At 35.9% G+C, this 24610-nt stretch overlaps 2 protein-coding genes, 1 long non-coding RNA gene and 4 other non-coding genes across 10 annotated transcripts; 2 read left to right on the plus strand and 5 right to left on the minus strand.

The window, feature by feature from the left end:
• The first annotated feature begins 935 nt into the window (after positions 1-935).
• Positions 936-11991, plus strand: ctps1a (CTP synthase 1a). The gene is made up of 19 exons (NM_199211.2): positions 936-1123; positions 2862-3042; positions 3645-3815; positions 3965-4065; positions 4142-4258; positions 4425-4508; positions 5681-5761; positions 6140-6291; positions 7480-7612; positions 7712-7800; positions 8266-8360; positions 8445-8507; positions 8593-8636; positions 8726-8822; positions 8894-8949; positions 10527-10623; positions 11265-11409; positions 11589-11685; positions 11764-11991. The coding sequence occupies exons 2-18, from the start codon at positions 2865-2867 to the stop codon at positions 11671-11673; spliced, it is 1788 nt and encodes a 595-aa protein (NP_954681.2). The 5' UTR covers positions 936-1123; positions 2862-2864; the 3' UTR covers positions 11674-11685; positions 11764-11991.
• A 151-nt stretch (positions 11992-12142) lies between these two features.
• Positions 12143-15651, minus strand: LOC100535315 (uncharacterized). Of its 4 annotated transcripts, none has more exons than XR_012394977.1 (7): positions 15620-15651; positions 15137-15211; positions 14046-14136; positions 13166-13254; positions 12924-12977; positions 12431-12470; positions 12143-12246 (listed from the first exon to the last, which is right to left on the minus strand). It is a non-coding gene; the product is annotated as an uncharacterized lncRNA (long non-coding RNA). The 4 variants fall into 4 exon arrangements; XR_658974.4 differs by having other exon boundaries at positions 12427-12470; XR_012394978.1 differs by lacking the exon at positions 15137-15211.
• On the minus strand, positions 12317-12388 carry LOC137488583 (small nucleolar RNA SNORD99). Its single transcript, XR_011007660.1, has one exon. It is a non-coding gene; the product is annotated as a small nucleolar RNA SNORD99 (small nucleolar RNA).
• LOC137488566 (small nucleolar RNA SNORD103/SNORD85) lies at positions 13063-13138 on the minus strand. The gene has a single exon (XR_011007643.1). It is a non-coding gene; the product is annotated as a small nucleolar RNA SNORD103/SNORD85 (small nucleolar RNA).
• On the minus strand, positions 13354-13488 carry LOC137488567 (small nucleolar RNA SNORA16B/SNORA16A family). The gene has a single exon (XR_011007644.1). It is a non-coding gene; the product is annotated as a small nucleolar RNA SNORA16B/SNORA16A family (small nucleolar RNA).
• Positions 14206-14341, minus strand: LOC137488568 (small nucleolar RNA SNORA16B/SNORA16A family). The gene has a single exon (XR_011007645.1). It is a non-coding gene; the product is annotated as a small nucleolar RNA SNORA16B/SNORA16A family (small nucleolar RNA).
• A 1706-nt stretch (positions 15652-17357) lies between the features above and the next one.
• Positions 17358-21034, plus strand: rab42a (RAB42, member RAS oncogene family a). Its single transcript, NM_213042.1, is given in 2 exon segments — positions 17358-17593; positions 20269-21034. Coding segments are annotated over 2 exon segments (642 nt in total). The 5' UTR covers positions 17358-17378; the 3' UTR covers positions 20696-21034.
• The last annotated feature ends 3576 nt before the right edge of the window (positions 21035-24610 follow it).

Genomic DNA, 24610 nt, shown 5'->3' on the forward strand with positions numbered 1-24610 from the left:
AATTAAAAATTTAGAGTGTGACAGGTGAACAATTCGGCATTTGGTCCTAACGGACTAATTTATTTCATTAACAAATTTAGAATTATTGTATACATTGTGGCAAGATTGGTTAAACTAGATTTTTTAAAAAAATGATCTTGGACAATGTTTGACTGCCATAATTTATTTCAATTTGAAATAAGCTGTATATTGAGATGTGGAGGAAATGACATATCTTCACAATGGGAAAAAAAAAAGTTAAATATGAACAATTTCTCTTCTTATAAGTTTGTCCTCTTACAGATCTTAAAACTAGACAAATTGTAAAAACTTATGAGGCTATGCTTTTTTTACTCAACTTCACAAGGTTAAAAGTGCCCATAGTTAAAGAATTGCCCAAAAATGTAATTAAACTATTAAAAAGTTATATATTATTTTAGTTGCAAATTCATTTTGAGAAACAAATAATGTAAAACGTTTTACAAGATGCTTTATATGTATTTTTTCTTGTTTTGCATCAAGAAAAAATATAGAAAAGGAGATTGAGTGATGTAAGAAAAAATACAGCAAAATAAATCAATTAATACTCAATTAAAGTACAAACTTTTGGGCCATGGCTAGAATTGCTTAGGGCCCCCAAATCACTAAATCTGCTCGTCAGTTATTTTATTTTAAAGGCAGTGATTGATAAGAACTTATAAATCACTAAACAGAAAAGTGATCAATAAGTGAGAAAAAAATGCAACTTTTAGAATAAAATATCAAACGGCATTTATAGATTTTTGCATCTAAACTTAATATGCTTATCTCCAAGTAATTGTTTGGTTATACCATTTTAGTATGTCTGCTATTCATTGTGTAATATTTTAATGCATGGCCTAGCTAGACTTCCGTACGCAAGAACAGTAGCCCAACGAAATGTCGTTTTCTATTTTCAAAACGCGCATCCGGCTTGCCGTATTTGTTCCGCTACACCGGGTCTAGCGGCACGTGTTGTGGAACAGCAAGCAAGAGAAGCGCGAACACGTTTATTGTAACTTTACACCCACAGTTCTTGTGTTGTGGACATCGGCGTATACCTGTCGCTTCAAGCCAGTCAAATATATTTCAGTAAACATCCAAAAACATATCTTCAAAGCGTAAGGTAAGTAGCTCGTTTCTTAGCGTTGTTGTTGAAATCGTGTTCGTAGCGCATACCTACAGAGACAACACAGCACTTGTATACAGACTGTGTAATTAAATGTAAAAAGAGTTGTAGCCCTTATAACTCTTAAATGTTTAACAAACTCCCGTTCTTTTGTTATCACATGGTACAAGTTCGATAGCATGAATTATAACGTTAACGTTATATGAACACATTACTCGTATATAGCCTAGCAGTGATGCATTTCAACTTTATTTACAATAGTATTTAGTTACTACCACATGTTTTAAGATGAATGAGTTTTTGTGTTAGATTGGTGTAAAAGCTGCCAATAAATAATAAAATAAATAATAAATCCATAACAAAAAAAAATGAAAGAAACAATTCAGCTTAAACAATTTAAACTTATCGACGTTAGATTTTGTCAGGGATCCACATTTTCTCATTGTCTACAACCTCATCAGTTGACTGTAAATGTGTTTTGCAATGTTCCATGCTAAGAAACTCTGTAAGATTTGTGTATCTGGAATGAACTATTCATCTCTGACTCTACGATGTTTGATGCTTAATAAAACCTAAAACGTAACTTAGTCTTGTCACTGTTATTGCTGAACAAAGAAGTCTAGTTGAATGATTTCTCAGATCTGCTTGTTTCTTCAGATATTGCTGTTTCATCAGTTACTTTAAAGTGTTTGCTTATTAGATGGAGTTTGGCCATGTACAATTGGACTTGGTTATAGATTTTAGTTAAAAGATTGTCAAAATTGCTTTTAAGAAGAAACCAAATAAATCAGTGCTACACCCTCCAAAGATTGAGGTTTTCTGTTAATTTAGGCAATCAACCCCAGTTGACTTTTTTATAAATCGTTAGAACAATAAGAAGGATTAAAAAAAATAGGTACCAATGTAATCAAGTAATACCTATGTCTCTTAGTTATGCTTTGTGGTCTTACACAAGAAACTGAACCAACCTTTACCAGTCGATGTTCATCTGTCTGTCTGTTTCTGTCTGTTTGCTGAAACCAATAGACCCTTTAGGTTTTCACATTTTTGAGTTTCTCAGCAGCAGAAGTCGTTATAGTTGGGTAAAACTTAGAGTGCAGTGAATTGAAAAGTACAACAAACATTTTTTTTACAATCCTATTTGCTAAAATAAAGGAAGAAAAGCTCATGATGGTGTTGTTATGCCTTTCAGAAAAGAGCAAAAAATGTGAGGTATTTATAATTTATAATAAAATATAATAAAAAAAAACATCAAATTTACTGTTCTGTTCATAGACGCTGCATTGGAAAACCCTCTCACAACAAGCATTAATTAGTTTTTTTGTAATTTAATGCAAAGATGATACAATACATACATAAATATAAGTTTTTTTTATTTTAAATCTTAATATTTAAAGCCTTCAAGTATACAACGTGCCTATGACCGTTAAACACATCATAACAGTCTTGTGAAAAGGGTCCATTGAAGCACAGTTACATACCACTTTGATGAACAATTACAATTCATCCACTCCCCACTGTCAACAAACAGCATGTTTGTACCCATGTTTGCATCATGCACCAATACGTATACATACATTCTTTGAATATGCTTAGGACCAGTTGATTCTTGTGAAGAAAAAAAATCATTTGACCATAGGATGGGTAAATTTGAGTTAATTATCACTTTCAATCACAAAGCTTCTGTCTTTTAAATTCTGTCATGCAAACATATTCTGCCTTTTCTCTTTTTCAGCATATGATCAGCAAAATGAAGTATATTCTGGTGACAGGTGGTGTGATCTCAGGTATTGGGAAAGGTATTATAGCCAGCAGCGTGGGCACGATTCTCAAATCCTGCGGCCTTCATGTCACAGCCATCAAGATTGACCCATATATCAACATAGACGCAGGCACCTTCTCGCCGTATGAGCATGGTAATCTCACATAACTCCCATCACCTATCACTTCTTCCGCCTCCAGAATATTTATTACAATAAAACGTTACATGCAAATTAGATTAGGTGAGGACCAATATTGCTGTGACTGTAACTTGCTATGAAATAGCAAGTCGTGATATTTGTTGACAAATGGATAAAATGTAGTAGTTTAAAGTGCTGAACTACAAAGATTTGACATTGCTGTTAGTATTTTGGGGCTGAATTGTGATACTGAATAACTATGCTTTAATATGTAGTTAATGATTCTTGTTCTAAAAGTAGCTGAAAAGTTCATAAACCATTGTTAAACTGAAGGGAAGTTTTAGTAGAGGTCTTCTGTAATTCCTGGTCGGCAGCATAGCAACATTAAAAATGCCATTTTAATGTTAGCAGCAACTTAGCATTTGCCTATTTCACAATCATAGCGTAGCATCATGCTAAAAAAGTAAAAATCAAAAAAGCAACCACTTTTTCAGAAAATGTTTAAATATTTATAACTAATGGGTTAGCTATTATAAAGTAGTTTTCTTACTTGTTTGGTAGGACTTACGAGCTCGGTGGTGTGTTTGTAAAATAGATGTGTTTTGCTTTTTGTCCAGGTGAGGTGTTTGTTTTGGATGATGGGGGTGAAGTTGATTTGGATCTGGGAAACTATGAACGTTTTCTGGACATCAGGCTCACCAAAGACAATAACCTGACCACAGGAAAGATCTACCAGTCTGTCATTAACAAAGAGCGCAGGGGAGATTATTTGGGCAAAACCGTGCAGGGTAAGTAGATTGTCTTATGTTAATACTTTTAAAGGCTAAGTCCTTTTAAAACGATAACTTTAGTCCAAATTCATATCTTGTCCAATAGACTTAGACAAAATCTCTTGATGCAAGTAAGTTGGAAGAACTTGTTTATTCATTTGTTCCAGTGGTGCCACACATAACTGATGCTATCCAGGAGTGGGTGATGCGTCAAGCCAAAATTCCTGTAGATGATGATGATGTTGAGCCTCAGGTTTGCGTCATTGAGGTAGGAAAAGTGTGATGAAGTAAATAATTTACTTTTAACGGGCTTATGTCTGAATTTTATATATGCCTTTTTGCAGTTGGGTGGGACAGTTGGAGACATAGAGAGCATGCCTTTTGTTGAGGCCTTCAGACAGTTTCAATTTAAAGTCAAGAGAGAGAACTTTTGCAATATTCACGTCAGTCTAGTGCCACAGGTGAGTTCTGTTTATTCAAATTTTCTCACACAGAACATTGCATTATACATGTATGTATGTATGTATGTATGTATGTATGTATGTGTGTGTGTGTGTGTGTGTGTGTGTGTATATATATATCTCATCATATTACATGTGCACATTCTGTGTCATTGTTGATGTCCAGCCAAGTGCCACTGGAGAACAGAAGACCAAACCCACCCAGAACAGCGTAAGAGAGCTCAGAGGACTGGGATTGTCACCTGACCTGGTGAGTCAAGTTTTATAGGACATTTCTGTTTGTGGTATGTACAAAATTGTCAATGCAGCTACGCTTTGAGTTAATCTCACAGATGTAGCTTAGATTTGTTCATGGTGACCTGATTTTGATTCCAGCCTTGCAGTCCTTTGCCAATTACTCTCTCTTCTCTCTGCATCAGTTTTTAAATCATATCTCTGCTGTCCTATCTGAGACAAGAAAAGGTCCCATAAAAAGCTTCTGTGAGAGAGATTTGGTCTATTGTAATAGCAAAATTTTTCAGGCCCTGCTTCTACCAGTCATATAATTTTATTAATGTGTCTGGGGCCTCTACTTATGTGACAGCTTTTCATATCTTGCTGAGACCCTGTTCTCTTATTTTATCACACTCTGCATCACTTTTTTGGTAGCGCACCTAAGTATTATTGGCTAAATGAACTGCAAATAAATGAAAATGATGTGCATGGCAGTTATAGGGATATTCCACCCAAAAGTGATCATTTACTTAGTTTATTCTCCCTTATGTGGTCTCAAACCCTTTTTGAAATACTTTGTTCTGTTGAACAATAAGATAACCTGTAACCTTGTGTTCAACACAAAGAAGAAACTTAAAAAGGTTTCAAAAATAAATGTTGACAGAATTTTCCTTTTTTGTCCACTTATCTCTTCATGATTTTGTTCTTTTTTTGGGGACATCACAGTGAAAATGAATGCTTTGTTTTGGTGCGTTGTCTGATAACATGTCCCATAAAGATAACATGCTATGTCAGAATGTTGCTTGACCACATTCAAATCACTTTAGTCTGATCAAATGGGTTTTCTACCGGCCCTGAAAGTGGTTGACAGCTGACTACTCTAAGAATTTTAGATTTCATTTATAGCTGTTTTTAGTGTCCTTCATGAGTAGTGTGTTTGTTCAGATTGACAAATACAGTTGTAATAACAGGTGTAAACAGATCTTGAAACAAAATGTAAGTATGGAAACCAAACCTATTTGATGTTATGAATTCACGACATATTTAAAATGTATTTTTAAATGATTGTGTAGAGTAAACTAGGTTTATGCAATTTTTAAAAATTATTTTTACAGATATTGAGCCTATTAAATATCTGTCAGTTCCTTGTCAAATAGTTTAGCCCAGTCACTCAGAATTTTTAATGTTCATTTATTCTTATTATTTCAGATAATGTGCCGATGCTCTACTCCACTTGATAATTCAGTTAAAGAGAAGATATCCATGTTCTGTCATGTGGAACCTGAACAGGTAAGTCTGGGTAGGCTTGAATGCCACCAGCATAACTGTAATGTAAGTTACCCACATAAGTTGGAAATTAAGTGTAAGAATTTTCAAAAAGAAAAATATGTAAAGCCTGCCTCCTGCTCAAATTGATTTAGGATACTGTTTTTTTCCCTTTTTACTTTTAACAACTGCATGTATTTACATTTATATGGTCAGGAAAACTCCTCATGAAAATTACACAATGTTCATAGTTTATCCAGAAGTTTAAGTTCTTTCTTATTACATTAGTTGAATTATGGGACTTGATAGTTATTAATTGTTGTAATAATAATTTTCTTATGCTAGTCATGTATTCATAGTTTGTTTCCGAATCTCAGTGATGTGATTTGGTATTCTCTACAGGTGATCTGCGTCCATGATGTGTCCTCTATCTACAGAGTGCCACTGCTCTTGGAAGACCAGGGTGTTGTGGGATATTTCTGTCGCAGACTGAACCTGCCTATTGAAAACAGACCCAGAAAGATGCTCGCAAAGTGGAAAGAGATGTCAGACAGGTAAAAATATGCATTTAAAATATGGAAACTCAGGATCAGTTCATACATCAATATTAAAAAGATATGCATCATCAAAAAAAACTTTTATCTCATAATACACATGTATTTTTACATGATTTGTTTAGTAATTTGATTTTCCAAACCCCTCCTTTTTGTGACATTAATCTACAGTGATTGGTCTGATGACCCAGTCTTTTGTGATAGGTCTACTTTGTTCTTTGCAATGCCCATAACAGCTAATTTGTATTGAAACAAGCAGGCAACCATGGTTCATTATATGTGTGAGCCCAATGTAGGAGTGAGTTGATAAATCACTACAGTTTATACACCAGCATATTGCTTTATTCTACATTATAACTCCAAGTAATAACAGCATTTAGTATTAATCAACATAGATGCAGAAGTTGGTCTGGTGTGAACTTTGACCACTGTGCTTAACTCTGGTGTGTTAACCATAGCCCTACTAACTGCTTGGATCATTTTGCATGCCACAGAACAAGAGGGCAGCCATTTTAATCACACTTACAGATTGTGATTTAAAGGAAGAAGAAGCTGGTCCAAATAATTTGTGTACTGGCATAGTCACCTTCAAGGTGTGACAATGTTCCATGTGCATCTATAGCAGGGGTGTCAAACTAAATTCCTGGAGGGCCGAAGCCCTGGACAGTTTAGTTCCAACCCTGCTTCAACACACTTACCTGTAGGTTTCAAACAAGCCTGAAGGACTCAATTAGTTTGATCAGGTGTGTTTAATTAGGGTTGGAACTAAACTGTGCAGAGCTGCTGCCCTTTTGGAACTGAGTTTGAAACCTGTGATCTATAGTCTATGATAGGGGTGTCAAACTCAGTTCTCAGACATCCATAGCCCTGTAGAGCTTATTTCCAACTCTGCTTTAACACACTTACCTGCAGCTTTCAAACAACTTTAACCATTGATTCAACAGACTCGTCTTCAGAATTTAAAGAAAAAACACAGTGCAGAAGCATAGCACCTTTGTGTCGTAATGCATTTTGATCCCCACAGTTTGCTACAGTGATTGAGGGAGAGGGATTTAAGTGTGAACCTAGAGCTGTTTTTGAATTTTCTAAATTTCATAATAGGGCACTTTAAACATGGTATGTGTTACAAAAATGCTTCCTAGTTCCACCAAAAGTATATACATATTTTTTATATTGTTTGTATGGTAGATCAGACAGGCTGTTGGAGCAATGCTCCATTGCATTGGTGGGGAAGTACACCAAGTTCTCGGACTCGTACGCCTCAGTGATCAAAGCCCTGGAGCACTCTGCTCTCGCCATCAGCCACAAACTAGAGGTTAAGGTGGGTGAAACAGATGGCTCACTGCCTACATAAATTTAAGAAAATATCTCACTAAACACGCATCAATAAAAGTTAACCCATTCTACTTTTTTTCCCCAGTATGTTGACTCTGCAGATTTGGAGCCCAGCATGTTACAGGAAGAGCCAGTGAAGTACCATGAGGCATGGCAGAAGCTCTGCAGTTCAGAGTGAGTAATGCAGTAAAATGAGTCAAGCTCTTTTCAGTTAGGCCTACAATGGTTACATTTACATCCATGATTTTACGAATGTGAAATCTACCCTGCTTTTACAAGGTTATGTAAATACCATAATGGTGCTTTCGAATTCAGAAGGCCTAAATGTGCTTATTTATAATGATATGGATTTGGACACAATGAATAATATATGATTTGTGATTGTAGCTGCACAGCATATTGGCAAATTCTCATTACATAACAATAGTAGTATATGCAATATTCATATGGCAGAGGTACACTAAATTGCATTTGTGTGTTGAATAAATAAACCATTAATCTATATTTTACAAATCAGTTTAGGCCTTACAATGTTTATACTTGCCACTTCGTTTGGTACTATTATGCTATTTAATACACTACAAAATACTAAAGGGGTTGAGACAAAGTGTGTTGTTTGTTTTTTTTTTATGTCTTCAGTGGTATTTTAGTACCTGGAGGTTTTGGAGTACGAGGGACAGAGGGCAAGATTCAGGCCATCAACTGGGCCAGGAAACAGAAAAAGCCATTCCTAGGTAGGAAACGATTCAAAATTAAATTTATCCAAAATGTTATGCAGCGGCTGAAATTGTAACGCATCTAAACTATTTGTGTTTCAGGCGTGTGTTTGGGGATGCAGTTAGCCGTGTGTGAATTTGCTAGGAACATGTTAGATTGGACAGGTACTTCACAAACAGAAAAACTAGAAGTTGTAAGGATTGTTTTTACCAAGCAGATTTGAACTGTTTTTTTTTCTCTTTTACCCAGATGCTAACTCTACAGAATTTGACCCAGAAACAAAACATCCTGTGGTGAGTATTGGATTTAGTTTCAATTTGAGTTTTTTGTCCAGTTTAGGTCAGAAAATAATAGAGCTGATGTTTAATTGTTCATCCCTCAGGTGATTGACATGCCAGAGCACAATCCAGGGCAGATGGGAGGAACGATGCGGCTGGGAAAAAGGCGAACTATTTTCAAAAATAAAAGCAGCATACTTAGTAAGTGCAGTTCACCAACCGTAACATCATGTATGCAATGAGTTCTTCAACGATTGTTTTATCTTTCACAGGAAAACTTTACGGAGATGTAGATTATGTTGAGGAAAGACACAGGCATCGTTTTGAGGTATGTTATTTATTTATAACATGTATGTAATGACAAACTATAACAGTAAAGTTAGGACTAGGGATAATATACGCAAAAACATTTTTGATCATTTGAAAGAAAGTGTACATTTTGTCTTAATTTAGTCAACCTCAAGCTGTTTATAATTTATGGGCGGTAGTCTTGCAAACAAGCAATAACCCGTATTTTATCTAGGAATGCACCATATATCAGCAGCCATATCATCATCGGCTGATTAAATGCTATTTTTTATGTTATCGTTATCAACCTGATATCAAAATTAGGCCGAAAAAGCCTTTATAGCAGCAGGGGAGAGGTCCGCTAGTGACTGAATCGAGCATAGGGGTTCTCAACTCTCTGCCACATTCTGTCTTTATATAATGCACTGTGTTTGTCATAAAGTTATCTGTGTTCAATGCTTGGGTGTTGTATAAAAATCTGATTTTCGAGGTCAAATCTGACACAGCGCCTGCCGTTACTTTCAAACTCACAGCAGTTTATCATAAACCTCTCATCGCATTTGACAGCAAGAATGACCAAAGAAGCTTTTTCTGATTGACAAGCTGCACCTACATGTTCAAAAGAATCTAAAATGCCAAATAGGATGAATTTATGCTGCATTTTCTGAAATAGATCATCCAACCTGTATTTAGCTTTTCGCTTGTACGGTGACTCTGAACTGTCAAAACGGCTCTCAAAACGCCTTTTCGGACATTATGTATTTTTACTCGTGTACATTACTGTAACTCCTTTTATTCAGAAACATTTGAGCTGGTTTCAGTTCTTAGTTCATTTTCATTTTAATTCAAATATATTTATTTGAACTTGTTTGTTAATTAAGTCCAATTTTGTTTTGTAACCTATTATCTTTATGCAACAGTCAAGTTGCTTGTTAATTTGCTATGCGAAAAAAAGGTAATAAATGATTTTTGGCATGTGGATTTATGTGAAATCATGAATCTGGGTCTATATAATTACCCTGCAATTTTGAAATAATTGCTTTTTCTACTGAGTAGGCTATTCAGTTCATAAGATCAGTTCAAACTTTTATTAAGTTTTAAAAAGAAAATCAATTGACTGTATAAAAATATAACATTTTGAAATACTTATATTTGTCGGGTATAGTATATCGGCCTCCAAATCCTAAGAGTGATCTCTTATCGATATTGGCCATAAAATCCTTATTGGTGCATTCCTAATTTTGTCAGAATCATTTTTTTTTTTTTATCCAAATCATAACATCTACCAGGCAGGGCCTGTGACGCATCTGTTAACATAGACATACAAGAACAAGATTTGCCAAATATATGCTTAAAACATTAAAAGAAAAAAAAAAACATTATTTTTGAAAATGTTGTGAGGACAAAAAGTTATTCTACTGGTAGCTATGGTTAGATTTCAAAGTGGCTTGTCGCTGATACTGAACATGCAGACAAAGCATATGCTCTGAATGTTTGTTTAAACAAATGGCACGTTAACAGTTGTCATTTTATTGCAGTTTTAAGGGTTTTTATGAACATATGTTTTTAAATTTGTGTAGCAGTATACATAAAACCAAAACCCTTCTTTCTGTTCAGGTGAACCCAGAACTGAAGCATCATTTTGAGGAGAAAGGCTTCCGATTTGTGGGTCAAGATGTGGAGGGTGAGAGAATGGAGGTCATAGAGATGGACGGTAAGTGAGAGGAAATCAGGTTAAATTAAAACTGTAAATAATTACCATATTTTCACGTCAACACCAATGTTTATCATAAACAGTCATTTTGGGTGTAGGGATCATGTTTTGTTATTAAATACACTATGTAAAACGTCATTAATATTATTATTTTCACACTCTTCAAGCATTTAAGTCAAGTGCATTCTCAAGAGTGTACTTTTTAACAATCCATCATGCTATAATAAAATAAATCAAAAGCTTTGACTTTAAAATGACTGCATCTTAAAATTATGATAGAGCTATCAAATATAAAAGTGGGAGCACTTTGCAGCCATGCAAACAGTTAAGTACCTCAGATTTATTTAAATATCAGAGGTAAACAATCTACTGTTCTCATAGTAGCCATTGAAGTCATGCAAAATGAGTCAAACTCAGACCTTTACTATTGCTCTAATTTTAACTTTTTAATGTTATATATAAATATCAGCCTTTTTCCTTTCATTAAATGTTATGAAAATTTAGCTATTTAGTCAGAAAAATTGATAATTGGCAACCTTGGTTGTATATTTTGTTGACTTGTGTACTTTTCAGGTTTAAGGATTGTCATAGTAATATATTACATGTACAATAAATAGCATGATTTTTTGTTGTTTTTGCAGATCACCCTTATTTCGTTGGTGTTCAGTATCACCCAGAATTCACATCAAGACCAATAAAGCCATCGCCACCATACTTGGGCCTGCTTTTGGCTGCTGCAGGGAGGCTTCAAAGTTACCTGCAGAAAGGGTGTCGATTGTCACCACGGTATGGACCCATGTTCCATAAGCAGTCAAAATTCTCTTACCCAATCTCATCTTCAAAAGATGGTTCATAATAAAAAAGGGGAAATTAAGATCTCAGTTAATGTTTTGATTCATTGCAGTGCCATTAGTTGTGATAAGCTTTTTATGTAGAATTAAATTAAAGCTGTTTTGTGTTCACAGAGATGCATACAGTGACCGAAGTGGCAGTAGTTCTCCTGATTTGGAGATTGCAGACCTGAAACTACGTTCAATTGCTCAGGAATAAAAGCAGTAAATGGTAAGGCAACACTTGTGTGGCAGTGTTAAATGTTATTATATCTACAGCAAGAACATTTTTCTTTTCTCCTGTTTTCAGGGCCTGCTGTCTGAAGAGGATGTTGTTTTAAAAGTGGTCGCGTCAATGGTCATCAGAAGATTAGTAGCTTTATTTTATGAAATTTATCGTTTTTGTATGCAATGACAATAAGGTTTGACATCCCATTGGGGGAAAGTTAATAGATTTTCTTCATTGTGATGGAGTTTGTCAAGTACCAGCTGGTTTGTTGTACACCTGTCTCCAGTAATAAAATGGTATGGAGTTACACTAAAGTTGTCATGTATCTTTGTTATTTTACAGCATAAAGTCAAACTTATTTAACATGAAATACATATTGGTGGAAAATAATTGATTGTTTTAAATTTATGGTCCAATATTACTTTAGTATCATTTGCAAACAAAACAGCAGTCTAGAATAGTTTTAAAATACTTTTATTTAAAAGGGTTTATTGGGGGGGGAAAAAAAAAAAAAGTTGCACATGTAAACCAGTTAAAGTTGAGACAACCGCACCAGTCAAGTTCCTGTAGGAAGAAAAATAAACAGAACTTTGTTAGTCAAAACAAACAAAGCACGTTTAAAATGTTTAACAAAAACTGATCTCAGTCCCATATCCGCAAGTTTCATCCAGCAGTCACCATCAATATACTATCATCCTTGATCAGTCAAAAATAAAAATAAAAATTAAGCTTACAGAATCATACCTACTTAAGCAGACTGTACCACCATTCCTACAGTTAACCAGCACCTAAGCACAAAAATATATTCAATTTATACATTTGTAACATCATCGTGTTCCAGTCACAAAATTCAAAACAAGCTCACCCTCCACATGTCTGATAAAATAAAAATGGCAGAAAGTATTTTAACGGTTAAGTTATTCTAAAAAAAAAATAATAATAATAAAAGCTTAAGTGAATTTTACAAGTTTAAGTAATGGGAGTGTAAATAACCTTAAAATGAGCTAAAGCTTCAATCTTAGGTACAAATTTAAACTATAGGGGTTAATCTTGGACCCAGATGGGGAGTCATCATGCGCAACCAGTTGGTTTATGTTGGACAGTAGAGTGACCGACACAGACACCAGCAGACAGGCGGTCAAAGGCTCCCCATTAATTTAGCACGTAGTTAGAGAATGAAGCGCAAATTAGGAGCACTGATTCTCGCATACGTGCAACACTAAAATTAATGTTGAACTTACCAGAACAATGGCTTACTGTGGCCACTTGAAAAGCACTGCACTGACTGCATCTGGCTAAATAGAAAATGAATTTTTTTTTTTTTTAGTCAAGTACTAAGTACAATTAAAAAAAATAAAAACATAAAACCTTAGAGTTACAGTTGGCTCAGCAAAGTTTTTGATTGTCATAATAGAGCTGCTCTCTCAGAGAGGGCAAGTTTGTCATCACAGCCAACAAACACAAAAACCAATAGCAAACAAACCTTTCATGTTTGTTCATTTAGCTCATCCAGAAGCATCGTGACAGGAGGTCTCCATGTCGAAACATTCAGCTTGTTCTGCACAATTTAACCTGCATAAAAAAGTAACAGTTAGCCAGAGCTACATACAAGTGATATTTAACACACAAAAAATAAAAAAAAATAAAAAATAAACTAATGGGGAAGCATTCAATTGTCCTTTTCCTAAATGTTGCTGAAACAGCTACAGGTAACTGCACAGCGACCGTCAGTAAAAGTGTTGCTATCGGCTCCTGTTTGATCTGCACCAGTTACAGACAAACTGGACAGCTTCAATCAGGGCCATGAAAAGCCAATTAAGCTTTAATATACCTTATGGTTCAATTAGAGGTGTAACGATAGACCAATGTCACTGTTGGTTGTCAATTCTGTATCCTTAAGTCGAACTCATCTGGCCATTACACATTTGTTTTATGTGTACACATTATTGTATGTGTAATTGTTTTATGTGTAATATTAGTTTTGGTTAATATTATTTTCATTACTTGATATATGACTTATTAGTATTAGTTACCACTGATTCTTTTAAGTGTAATATCTTATATAATAGTTTGTATACTTATGTATTGTGGCTGTTTCCTTTTATAGATTGGTTGGATTTATGTGACTTATTTCACTTAATTTATTTATTTTGTCTTGTGGTTTTGTGTTTCTGTGTTCTGTGTGTTATGGCAGTCATTACATAAGCAATTTCCTGCGGGATAAATAAAGTTTTCTAAGTATAAAACACTCTGAAGGATGCACCCCAGTATCCTTCTATGAATGTAGTTTTACTGTGAGGGCCCATATTACCCCCCCCCCCCTCTTTGGTTTAATCAAAGAAAAAAAACATTAACAAACAAACCTTCAAGGTTGGTCATTCAGCCCCCATCAAGGAAGATCATAATGGGGTTTCTTTCAGGTGCACACATTCAGCTTGCTCTGCATCATCCAACCTGCATGAGAAAAAAAAAAAGTTAGAAAGAGGCTACACGCAGTAGAACGTTTACCAAAAAAAATTAGTCAGTTGTCCTTTTCCTTAATGTTGCTGGGACAGCTACAAGCAAACTGTACAGCGACCGTCGGTAAAAGTGTTGCTATTGGCTCCTGTTTGACCAGTACCTGCTATAGATGAACAGGACAGCTTCGATCAGGGCCTTGAAAAATGACTTCAGTCTTACTAAGAGGGACAGTTTACCCATGAACAATTAACTCAACCTTCAAGTCAAGCAGGTCTCTTCTGTTAAGAGGACTTTAAAATTGGAGGCCTGTAACTGATTTACTTTCAAGCGAAAATCAATTGTCAGTTTCAGCTTTCTTCAAAATACTTTATTAAATAAACCTAAAAAAAGTTTTGGAACTACTATAGTAAATATCTTTAGGTGAGCTCGACACTGGGCGTATACTATACTCTTTAAAGGGTATAGCAAAAGAGTTTTCATTCAGCAAGACACACTTGCAAAACCCACTTAAATCTTCAACAACTTGAATTGCCAAACAGGAGTTTCACATTGTAATTAACATTTAAGTATCATGACTAGGCCTGCACGCAATCTTTTCAGATTTTTATCCCATCATTGATTCTGTTTATTTACTTGTGTGTAATTATTCAGATTTATTACAGTAATACAATTGATAAATATGAAAATATTCATGATTTATTTACAATACAGTTTGTTAGATAAGGCTTACCGTTTACCAAAGTGGATCTAATTGAATTTGCATTAAAACATGAAGTAAAAAGGTATTACTTTTGATTGCATATATTAAGATTTAAAGTTATTATACTACCAAAATAATTTCTCAAATCCGAAGATTAACACAATTGTACGCATATGGCAAAAACAATGCCATAGTCATGACCGAACGTAATATTACGATTTGGCCTAAATGACTTCAATATGCTATACAGTTTAAAACGTTAAGCATCAATACAGTGTAAAGATCTTTTTTTACCTCTGGACAGAAAGTTGTGATTAGCGGTGGAACAACGTGGTTAAACTGAACTCCCATTTCAGGGAACGTTAACATCTGAAAGATACAAAAAAAAAAAAAAAAAAAAAAAGAAAAAAAGTTAGCTTAAAAACGCACAAAAGTTAGCAGCAAGTATTTAGGGCTAATCATGTGTGTAGAGTGTAATGGCGCCTCATCCAAAGTTACTTAGTTGAAACGACAAAAACACGGAATTTTTACTATCTGCAGTTCTTTTACAGTTATAAACGGTAGCTTTTATCATAAAAATAGAATGCGTTTTGTTGAGAGTTCGCCTCCACCCAACACAATACATCTCAAAGACACAAAGAATTAAAACATCCTGCGACTCAAGCCAACAATTCTCAAACTAAATATTGGAGAAACAATCAAACTGACAAAATCGACGACTTAAAAACTTCAAACTCATAAACAGCATTCGATGTTTAAAGATTGACTCGTACCCACCTTCACCCATTTAGAAAGCAGTTGAAAAGGAGGAAGCTGAGACTGTGACGTTATGTTTTATACGGCGGTAACTAACGCTGATTGGTGAACTGGCTCATCGCTGATTGGCTGAATGACATTGTTCAGTCACACAGCTCGATGGGATATGTAGTTTTGCGACTAAATGACGACTGGGATTTCTAATATAGTAATAAGATTATTATTTTTTTTATAATGATCGGAATTTTTTATACATAAGAAATGCGTGGCTTCACTCCCTACTTTTCAACATTTTCTGCTGCTTCTGCTGAAATCTTTCCGTATGTGTAATAATAACAAATTATGTGTCCGATTGGTACTATAAAGAACGGTTGTCAATTGACTCTGATTTCAGTTAGATAGGTTTCCTTTAATTATCTTAATTTATTTATTTTCATACGCTTTTATAAAATCGTAATTAACTTAACCCTTTCTTTGTTTTGTTAGTCTTTTTTTCCCTGCAGCTAATGTAGCTTGTATGTTTCCTCATTCGTATCTCTCTTATATTGATCTCCTGATTGTGGTTGTATATTTTTGTTCTTGAATAAAAAAAATTAAGAAAAAAAATGAAAGAAAAAAAGATGTTGTTTGAATCTCGCAACACTGTTTTATTTAGGCAACTTAAATAATTATTTTAAAATAAAATAGTAATACTCATATGCACAAAATAAACAAATAAACTATGTTTAAAAAATGAGACAACCGTGCTCAGCTGAAAATGGCCTTGCTCAAACAAATGAATAAATTAACAAACAAAGAAATGAACAAGATTATGGCAATCTATACAATTATGACATTTGGATTAGTAACATCTGGTTGGTTAGATAACAAGCGAATTAACGACTACTACTAATACTATTATTATTATTATTATTATTATTATTATTATTATATTATTATTATCATTAAAGTCTATCGGATTTTTCTGGACAGTACTTGTTTTGACCACACGCCCCCCAGCCGCACATTTATCATTCAGCACCATGGACAGAGTAAGCAGACTCCACTAGGATAGATCCAGGAGCACAGGCCTTCAGTAACCACAAATACATAAATACAGAGGATAAATACAGATATTATCATGCCATACGATGCGGATTTACATTTGGGTTAAGAAATCATGCTCCGGGTGCAGAGTTATAGCCGCTTTTTTGATTCCAAACGCGAGGAGAAACGACTAACGTTAGATTATTTGCTGCTGTCACTTACTGTAAGAAAAAAACAAAAAAAAGAAAAAGATAGTAAGTGAGAATATATTATCATTGTTAAATAGCCTAGGCCTACATTTTTTACATTTATTACATTTTATTGTACACTAAGGCTGTTAGAGTTTTCTTTTATCACTGATGTTGTAACAGCAATAAACATCGAGGGGCCCTTACACGAACTTTACCCCTGTTTTTATAGGTTAAAATAATCTCAATCCATCTTTGCTCATCGCATTTTAGTGAATCAAACACTACATATGCTAAACAGATCATAATAATATAGCCTATGAAAATCTTATTTCGCAATACATGTATCGCTTCATCATATGCTTAAATGAAAGTAATTCGGTTACACATTAGTTAAGAAATGAGATGTGAACATTAGCGCATCACATGACTGCAGCACATTCACCTCTCCTCTCGCCCGCCCCCACCTCTTCTCTCCTCTCCGCTCCATACTGCCCAATGTAAACACCGTTAGCGCTCCTGCTTTGTCTTTGAGTCTGTGGCTGGAGCTTTTGACTCGCCATGCCATGGATACTTTATGGCAGTACCAGTTCAGGATAATTTTACTCGGGGACTCGACGGTGGGCAAATCATCTTTGCTCAAGAGGTTCACGGATGGCATATACAGCGATGTAGCGGATCCGACGGTCGGTGTGGATTTCTACGCCCGTTCAATAGACATCGAACCTGGGGTTAAAATCAAACTACAGTTATGGGATACAGCCGGACAGGAGAGATTCAGGTTAGTGGCCATAAAGTGCTCTGCCATCATCATTAGTAGTAGTGGTATTAGTATTATTATCATTATGCACTGACCATCTGCTGGCTATGTCTTCATGCACTGCATGGACTGAATGTGTGTGTGCATGACTTGGCTGTACGGTTTGTAAAATAGAATGACAGCAAGTATGCATGCATTTTGTGGTGTCATTGGTTGTGTAATATTGTGTGCAGAATTGTGTTTCTAGGTTAACCATTTACTGCAATGCTATATTCTAGAATTCTCTTCCTTTATGTCTGTATTATATCTTCTGGGCAGGGTGTAATAAGGATCAGGCCTAGCAGGCTGTTTATGAATGAATAAAAATGTCTCTTATCTCATTGTTTGTTCCAGTGTCATATGCCTCACCTGTTTAGATTCTGCAATGAGCATGTGTTTGGTTAAGTCCTGTCACTGGGCTTAGATCATGATGTCTCTGATCTGTTTGTCCTATATTTTAAAGCACCACTTGCCTTTAGGGAAGCACAAACATCAGCCTCAGAGCTTTAAAGAACCATTCATCAAAACAAAATCAACCGCCTCAAACATTTTTCTTGTTTATATTGTATTCTGAACAATCAGGTATAAAAAAATTGTATAGACTACTGTATGCATGCGTAAAATAGGCAAATCCTTTTAGTTATATGATTTAGTAGGATTAAATGTGTAATTACAGTTAATTTCAGTAAGGGCAGATAATGCCCCAGTTTATTGCCACCAGAGGTCAAGAGTCCCTGTGTGTTTATTTAAAATAATATTTTGAAAGAAAAAAAGCTATTACATATAAAAATATATATAATAATAAATTAAAAGCTTAGTTTGCTCATTTCTGCTTTTAAAGACTTTTACTTAAACTTATATATACAGTGCATACGGAAAGTATTCATAGCACTTCACTTTGTCCACATTTTTTATGTTACAGGCTACAGCCTTATTCCAAAATGGATTAAATTAATTTATTTCCCCAGAATTCTACACAAAATGCCCCAAATGTCCATGTGAAAAAAGAGTTTTTGATATTGTTGCAAATTTATTAAAAATAAAAACTGAAAAATCACATATACATAAGTATTCAAAGCCTTTGCTCAATACTTTGTTGATGCATCTTTGGCAGCAATTACAGCCTATTTGAATATGATGCCACAAGCTTACCAAACCTGTCTTTGGGAATTTTTGCCCATTACTCTTTGCAGTACCTCTCAAGCTCTATCAGGTTGGATGGGAAGTGATAGTCTAAAGCCATTTTCAGATCTGTCCAGAGATGTTCAATAGGATTTAGGTCTGGACTCTGGCTGGGCCACTCAGGTACATTCAACAAGTTCTTGTGAAGCCACTCCATTGATATTTCGGTGGTGTGCTTTGGGTCATTGTCCTGCTGGAAGATGAACCCCCACCCTAGTCTGAGGTCAAGAACACTCTGAAACAGGTTTTCATTCAGGATGTCCCTGTACGTTGCTGCATTCATCTTTCTCTCTATTCTGACTAGTCTTCCAGTTCCTGCTGCTCAAAAACATCCCCATAGCATGATGCTGCCACCACTATGCTTCACTGTAGGGATGGTATTATCCTGGTGATGAGTGGTGTTTAGTTTTCTTCAAAAGTAATGCCTAGCACATACTCCAAAGAGTTGAATCTTAGTCTCATCAGACCGGAGAATTTTATTTCTTATGAGTCTGAGAGTCCTTCCGATGCCTTATTGCAAATTCCTGGTGAGGAGTAGCTTTCGTCTGGCCACTCTACCATACAGGCCTGATTGGTGGATTTCTGCACAGATGGTCATCCTTCTGTAAGGTTCTCGTCTCTCCGAAGAAGAATGGTGGAGCTCAGACAGAGTGACCTTCGGGTTATTGATCACCTCCTTGACCAAGACCCTTCTCCCCTTATCGCTCAGCTTAGATGGCCGGCCAGGTCTAGGAAGAGTCCTGGTGGTTCCAAACATCTTCACCTCATAGATGATGGTGGCCACTTTGCTCAATGGAACTTTCAGAGAAGCAAAAAAAAAAAAAAAACTAATTCTGTAACCTTCCCCTGCCTTGTGCCTCGAGTAAGTCCTGTCTTTGTCTACAGACAATTCCTTTGTCTTCATGCTTAGTTTGTGCTTTGACATGCACTGTCAACTCTGGGACCCTATATAGACAGGTGTATGCCTTTTCAAATCATGTCCAATCAACTAAATTTACCACAGGTGAACTCCAATTAAGCTGCTGAAACAACTTAAGAATGATCAGTGGAAACAGAATGTACCTGAGCTCAAGTTAGAGCTTTGTGGCAAAGACAGTGAATACGTATGCATGTGATTTTTCAGGTTTTTTATATTTAATAAATTTGCAACAATTTCAAAAAACCTTTTTTTCACATTGTCATCATGGGGTATTGTGTGTAAAATTTTGAAGAAATATATAAATCACAGTTCTTTAGTCTGCCTATTCTGTTCTGGTTGTTAGGTAGATTTCATGCATAATATGCATGCATATTACAATAGTCTTCAGTCTTTAAAAATAGATTTTTTGTAGTTTCAAGGGGATGTATAATGTCAAGTTCCCATTTCAAGTTTAATCTTATTACCAAAATGCATGAAAACATTCTTTAGCTGAAAACTTATGGACGCATGGATTTGGTTCTTGGAGTCTTAAAAATGTTTTTCTTCACCCCCTTAGGTCTATCACCACTTCCTACTATCGCAACTCTGTGGGCGGTCTCTTAGTTTTTGATCTGACGAACAGGAAGACCTTTGATCATGTGCGGGAATGGCACCGAGAAGTCAGCGAGCACATCCTGCCTCATCACATGGTCTACATCCTGATCGGCCACAAGAGCGACCTGAGCCGCGATCGCAAGGTGACACGAGATGAGGCCGAGCAGCTAGCGGCCGATCTCGGAATCCGCTATGTGGAAACATCAGCCAAATGCAACAGCAATGTGGAACGTGCTTTCGAGCTGCTCACACGGGACATTTATGAGCTGATGAAGATGGGTGAGATCTCCACTCGTGACGGCTGGGATGGGGTCAAGAGTGGCCTCACTGCCAAAGTTCTTTATCCAGCTGAGGAGGAAGCGGAGCGAGAAAAGAGCTGCAACTGCTGACTTCCACAATCCACCTGTAATTGCACCTGTGTTTCAGTTGGTCGTCGCTCACCTTGGCTTTCACCAGTGTGTCGCATCATGGTCACTGCCTCAGGGCCTGGACCGCTGCACGTACCTTCTTGTTGATGTTTGAGGTTGATGGTATAAGCCACTCAAAGGTGTAGTATATGTGGGCTTGAATGGTCCTCTTCATATTGTTGGAGATCACCCTATGTTTTCAAGTCTTGTGGATAACATGGATAAACATTTTTTAAGCTCTATCCCATTGTACTTCACATCCTCTGGAGTTTAGTCTTCTTTCTTTCCCTTTTAACATTATTACTGTGGTACAGTTAACGTCTAAAAAAAAATTACCCTTCCATTTACTTAGAGATTTAAAGATCCCATAAAATAACATAACATTGGGATTTTTCCCCCTTTTGTGATGACATTTCTTATTGAAACAGAAAATTTAAGCTGGAGATGTAGCATAATGTCTCTTAAAATCTAGAATTAAAACATTTTGTTAGTGCAGTGAACCTTGGTTTGCCACAATAAATTAGGTGAAAAGGGGAAATATATATTTTGGTTCCTTTCCCCTAAAGCAAATTACTGTAAAATGTCTTTAATGGTTTTTAGGAGTGCATATAACATCTATATGCCTTCAAACCTAAGAGACATGAACGTAAACCACAAATCTCTTGATTCTATGTCTCTTTTGGGAGATTAAGATCTGTTGTAGGTTGGTATGGATGTAATTTCTGCATAAAACTCCTTTCTAATTGATTGATCGGTCTTTGTATGTAATTTTGCACAATATACAATAATCCCTTTTTTGTTACAGCCCAAGTTCTAGAGACATTGTTTGTATAGAGTTAGGAAAGAATAATGAATGCAGCCTATTGTAAAATGTCACCTTGCCCGTGGATATGTGAGTAATAACTACTAGTTATCTGTTCTCTAAAAGAATACACAGCATACATCACATTTCATATGCTCTCTTCTAAAACCCAGTGATCTGCTCACCTAGACAAGATTTTAGTGCTTCACAGATGGACACAATGCTGTTTTAAAATGCTAGTCAGCAACATTGTGCTGCTTTCTAAGACATTTTGGCAGCATCAGGTGTATCATCCTAGATTTCATGAAGTCAAAAGAAATGTTACCAATATAAGTATATCTAATCCAATACTTTAAAACAGCAATCTGATTAAACTGTTTTACTCAGCAGATGTGTGTACTATGTGTTTTTGTGCTTGGTAGTGCATCACATCATTAGCCTAGCTACATCCCAATGACCGTCTAACAAATTGCTTCCTATGAATAGTATGAGGGTTCTATTGTTTAGGATGTAACCTTAAATTTATAAACTTGCAGCATCTGCATATAGCCAGTCAAAATATGCTCCATTTGATATCATGCAGAAGACTAAAAAATAATGACAATGTATCTTCAATCTTTTCAATGTACAGTTGAAAAGTGAAGAAAAAATTGGCTGCTACCATCTTGTCATTCTTGCCACAATCATATCAACCTGCAGCCCAAGACTGGTTACTCACTAAGCAGGACTGAGCCTTGTCAGTACCTGGATGGGAGATCACATGGGCAAACTAGGTTGCTGTTGGAACTGGTGTTAGTGAGGCCAGCAGGGGGCACTCAACCTGCGGTCTGTGTAAGTCTTATTGCCCCTGGAAAGTGATTGGGACACTATACTGTCAGTGAGTGCTGTCGGTAAACCGAGGTCCTGACTCGTTGTGGTCAGTAAAATTCCCATGGCACTTCTCGTAATGAGTGTAACCCCGGTGTCTTGCCCAAATTCCCTCCATCGGTGATACCCATAATGGCCTCCCAATAATCCCCTTTGACTGAATTGGCTTTATCACTGTCTCTCCACTGCACCTATAGCTGGTGTGTGGTGAGCACACTGGGGGCTGTTGTTGCATCATCCAAGTGGATGCTGTACAGTGGTGGTTGTGTGGAGAGCCCCCCTCATGTTTGTGTAGTGCTTTGGGGGTATGGCCATAGAAATTTTCAATACATCTTGCGCTGAGGATGTCATTTGGAGCCCAAGTCTGCTCAGTAGCTACTGTGAAGTGAAATCAAGGTCCAGTCCTCACTTAAGTAATATCACATAATTAATAACAATAAAAAAAACTTAAGCTTTATTTTATTATCTAGCCAGCCAATAACAATTATTTAATTTGTTAAACAAACTGCAATGATATTTTATATCTTTTTTACTTTAAAAATGTGCCCACAACCACACCTTTGTGTTTGCTAAATGCATCCTAGATGTGGAGACTGAACTATCAAAGTTTTCCATTTTGTGTGTTGCAGCTTATAAGCAAACAACAACAAAAAAAGCACACACTGTATGAATATGCTTATAAAGCATATATACTTAGACCTTGACCTAGACACTGAGGTAGCTCACTAGGGTTTGGAACAGAGCTGTAAAGAACTAAATGTAGCTCAATACACAGAATACGCCATATATTGAATTATCAATAATTATCAAAACTCTAGATTTATGATCTTCACTAAGCAAAACTAAACAAACTAATCACAGCACCATCTTCTGTATGTGAATTACCAGCCTGAACTCACGTGAAAACACCACTGCATTATGTTTTGTCAGTTTAGTGACTAGTTCATAGAAATTTATAAATGTTCAGTCATACGATTGTTAAAAAGTGGCCTAGCACCAAAGCCCACCCCAAAATCCAACTGTCAAATCGTACTAAATAGGGTATATGCACAACTAGTGTTTCTTCATACTTCCGGTAAACGATTAATGTGATTTTTTTTCAATTATATAAGGTTCCATTAACAGCATTGATGTTGTAATGTAATTAAAATACTATCAGTTAAATAGACTTAGGCATTCATTTAGCAGTTCAATCGTAAAACGAGATGAAAAGCTGTTTACACACGCAGCCGTCACGATCAGCAAGCAAGCACAGAAAGTCCCTTGAATGCACTGAAGTAAAATAAATGTTCATATTATAAAGACATTGAGCTGGAAAATTTAATTTAATGCAGTGCTTCTTGTACAATTTAAGACCCTCTTTATATCGTATATCAATCAGGCAGTTGAGATCGTTGATTTTTTAAAGAATTCCCCCTTAACGTGCTGATTTTGTAACTGCATACAGTTAACCGGAAGTGCCTGACCTAGGTTACTACAAAATTAAAAGTCCTTCTGCATACTTCTGCATATACCCTTTTGTACTAATGAGATCATGCAAATACATTAAAATTATCTACCAAATTAAAAAGTTTTGAATTGCTGTGAGATAGCGTCGATATTACAATTTCCAACAGCAGCAATTTAACAGGAAATATTACTGTAGGAGGGACCCAAGCATATCTATAAACCTTAATATCATAGAGACCCTTAAGTGGGCTTTTTTGACTTTTGCTAACCACTTATGCCCCTTTCACACAGCGATACCGGTAAATATCTGGAAAATTTCCGGAACGACTTTACCGGTATATTCAAAAAAGCGCTGTTCACACAGGCGAGGACGTTACGGAAATTTTCCGGAAAAGAGCATTCACACATCCATTCCAAAATACCGGTAAATTCTGACATCATTCACCACAAATGAGCTTTAAACGGCTGCGCTTGTGTTTGTAAACATTTGACTAAATCACAAACTCTGTGGATGATCAATATTGTGAACAACTTTTGCAGGATCACTTTCGCATGTCGAAATGTTCATAATATGTGCGTGTTCAGGCGCTCACAGGCTGTTCATGGGCACACGCAAAGCTTGAAGGTAAACAAACAACGGCTTATCATAAGCATCTCATCGATGATTATTTACACAGTTGGCATTAAGAAGAACATATAAACGTGATCTGACTAACTTCTAGCAGCTAAATGTGTCTGGAAAAATATTCAAAGGCTTTTATTCTCACAAACCGCGCGGA

Source organism: Danio rerio, chromosome 19, assembly GCF_049306965.1.
Source record: "Danio rerio strain Tuebingen ecotype United States chromosome 19, GRCz12tu, whole genome shotgun sequence".
Taxonomy (NCBI): domain Eukaryota; kingdom Metazoa; phylum Chordata; class Actinopteri; order Cypriniformes; family Danionidae; genus Danio; species Danio rerio.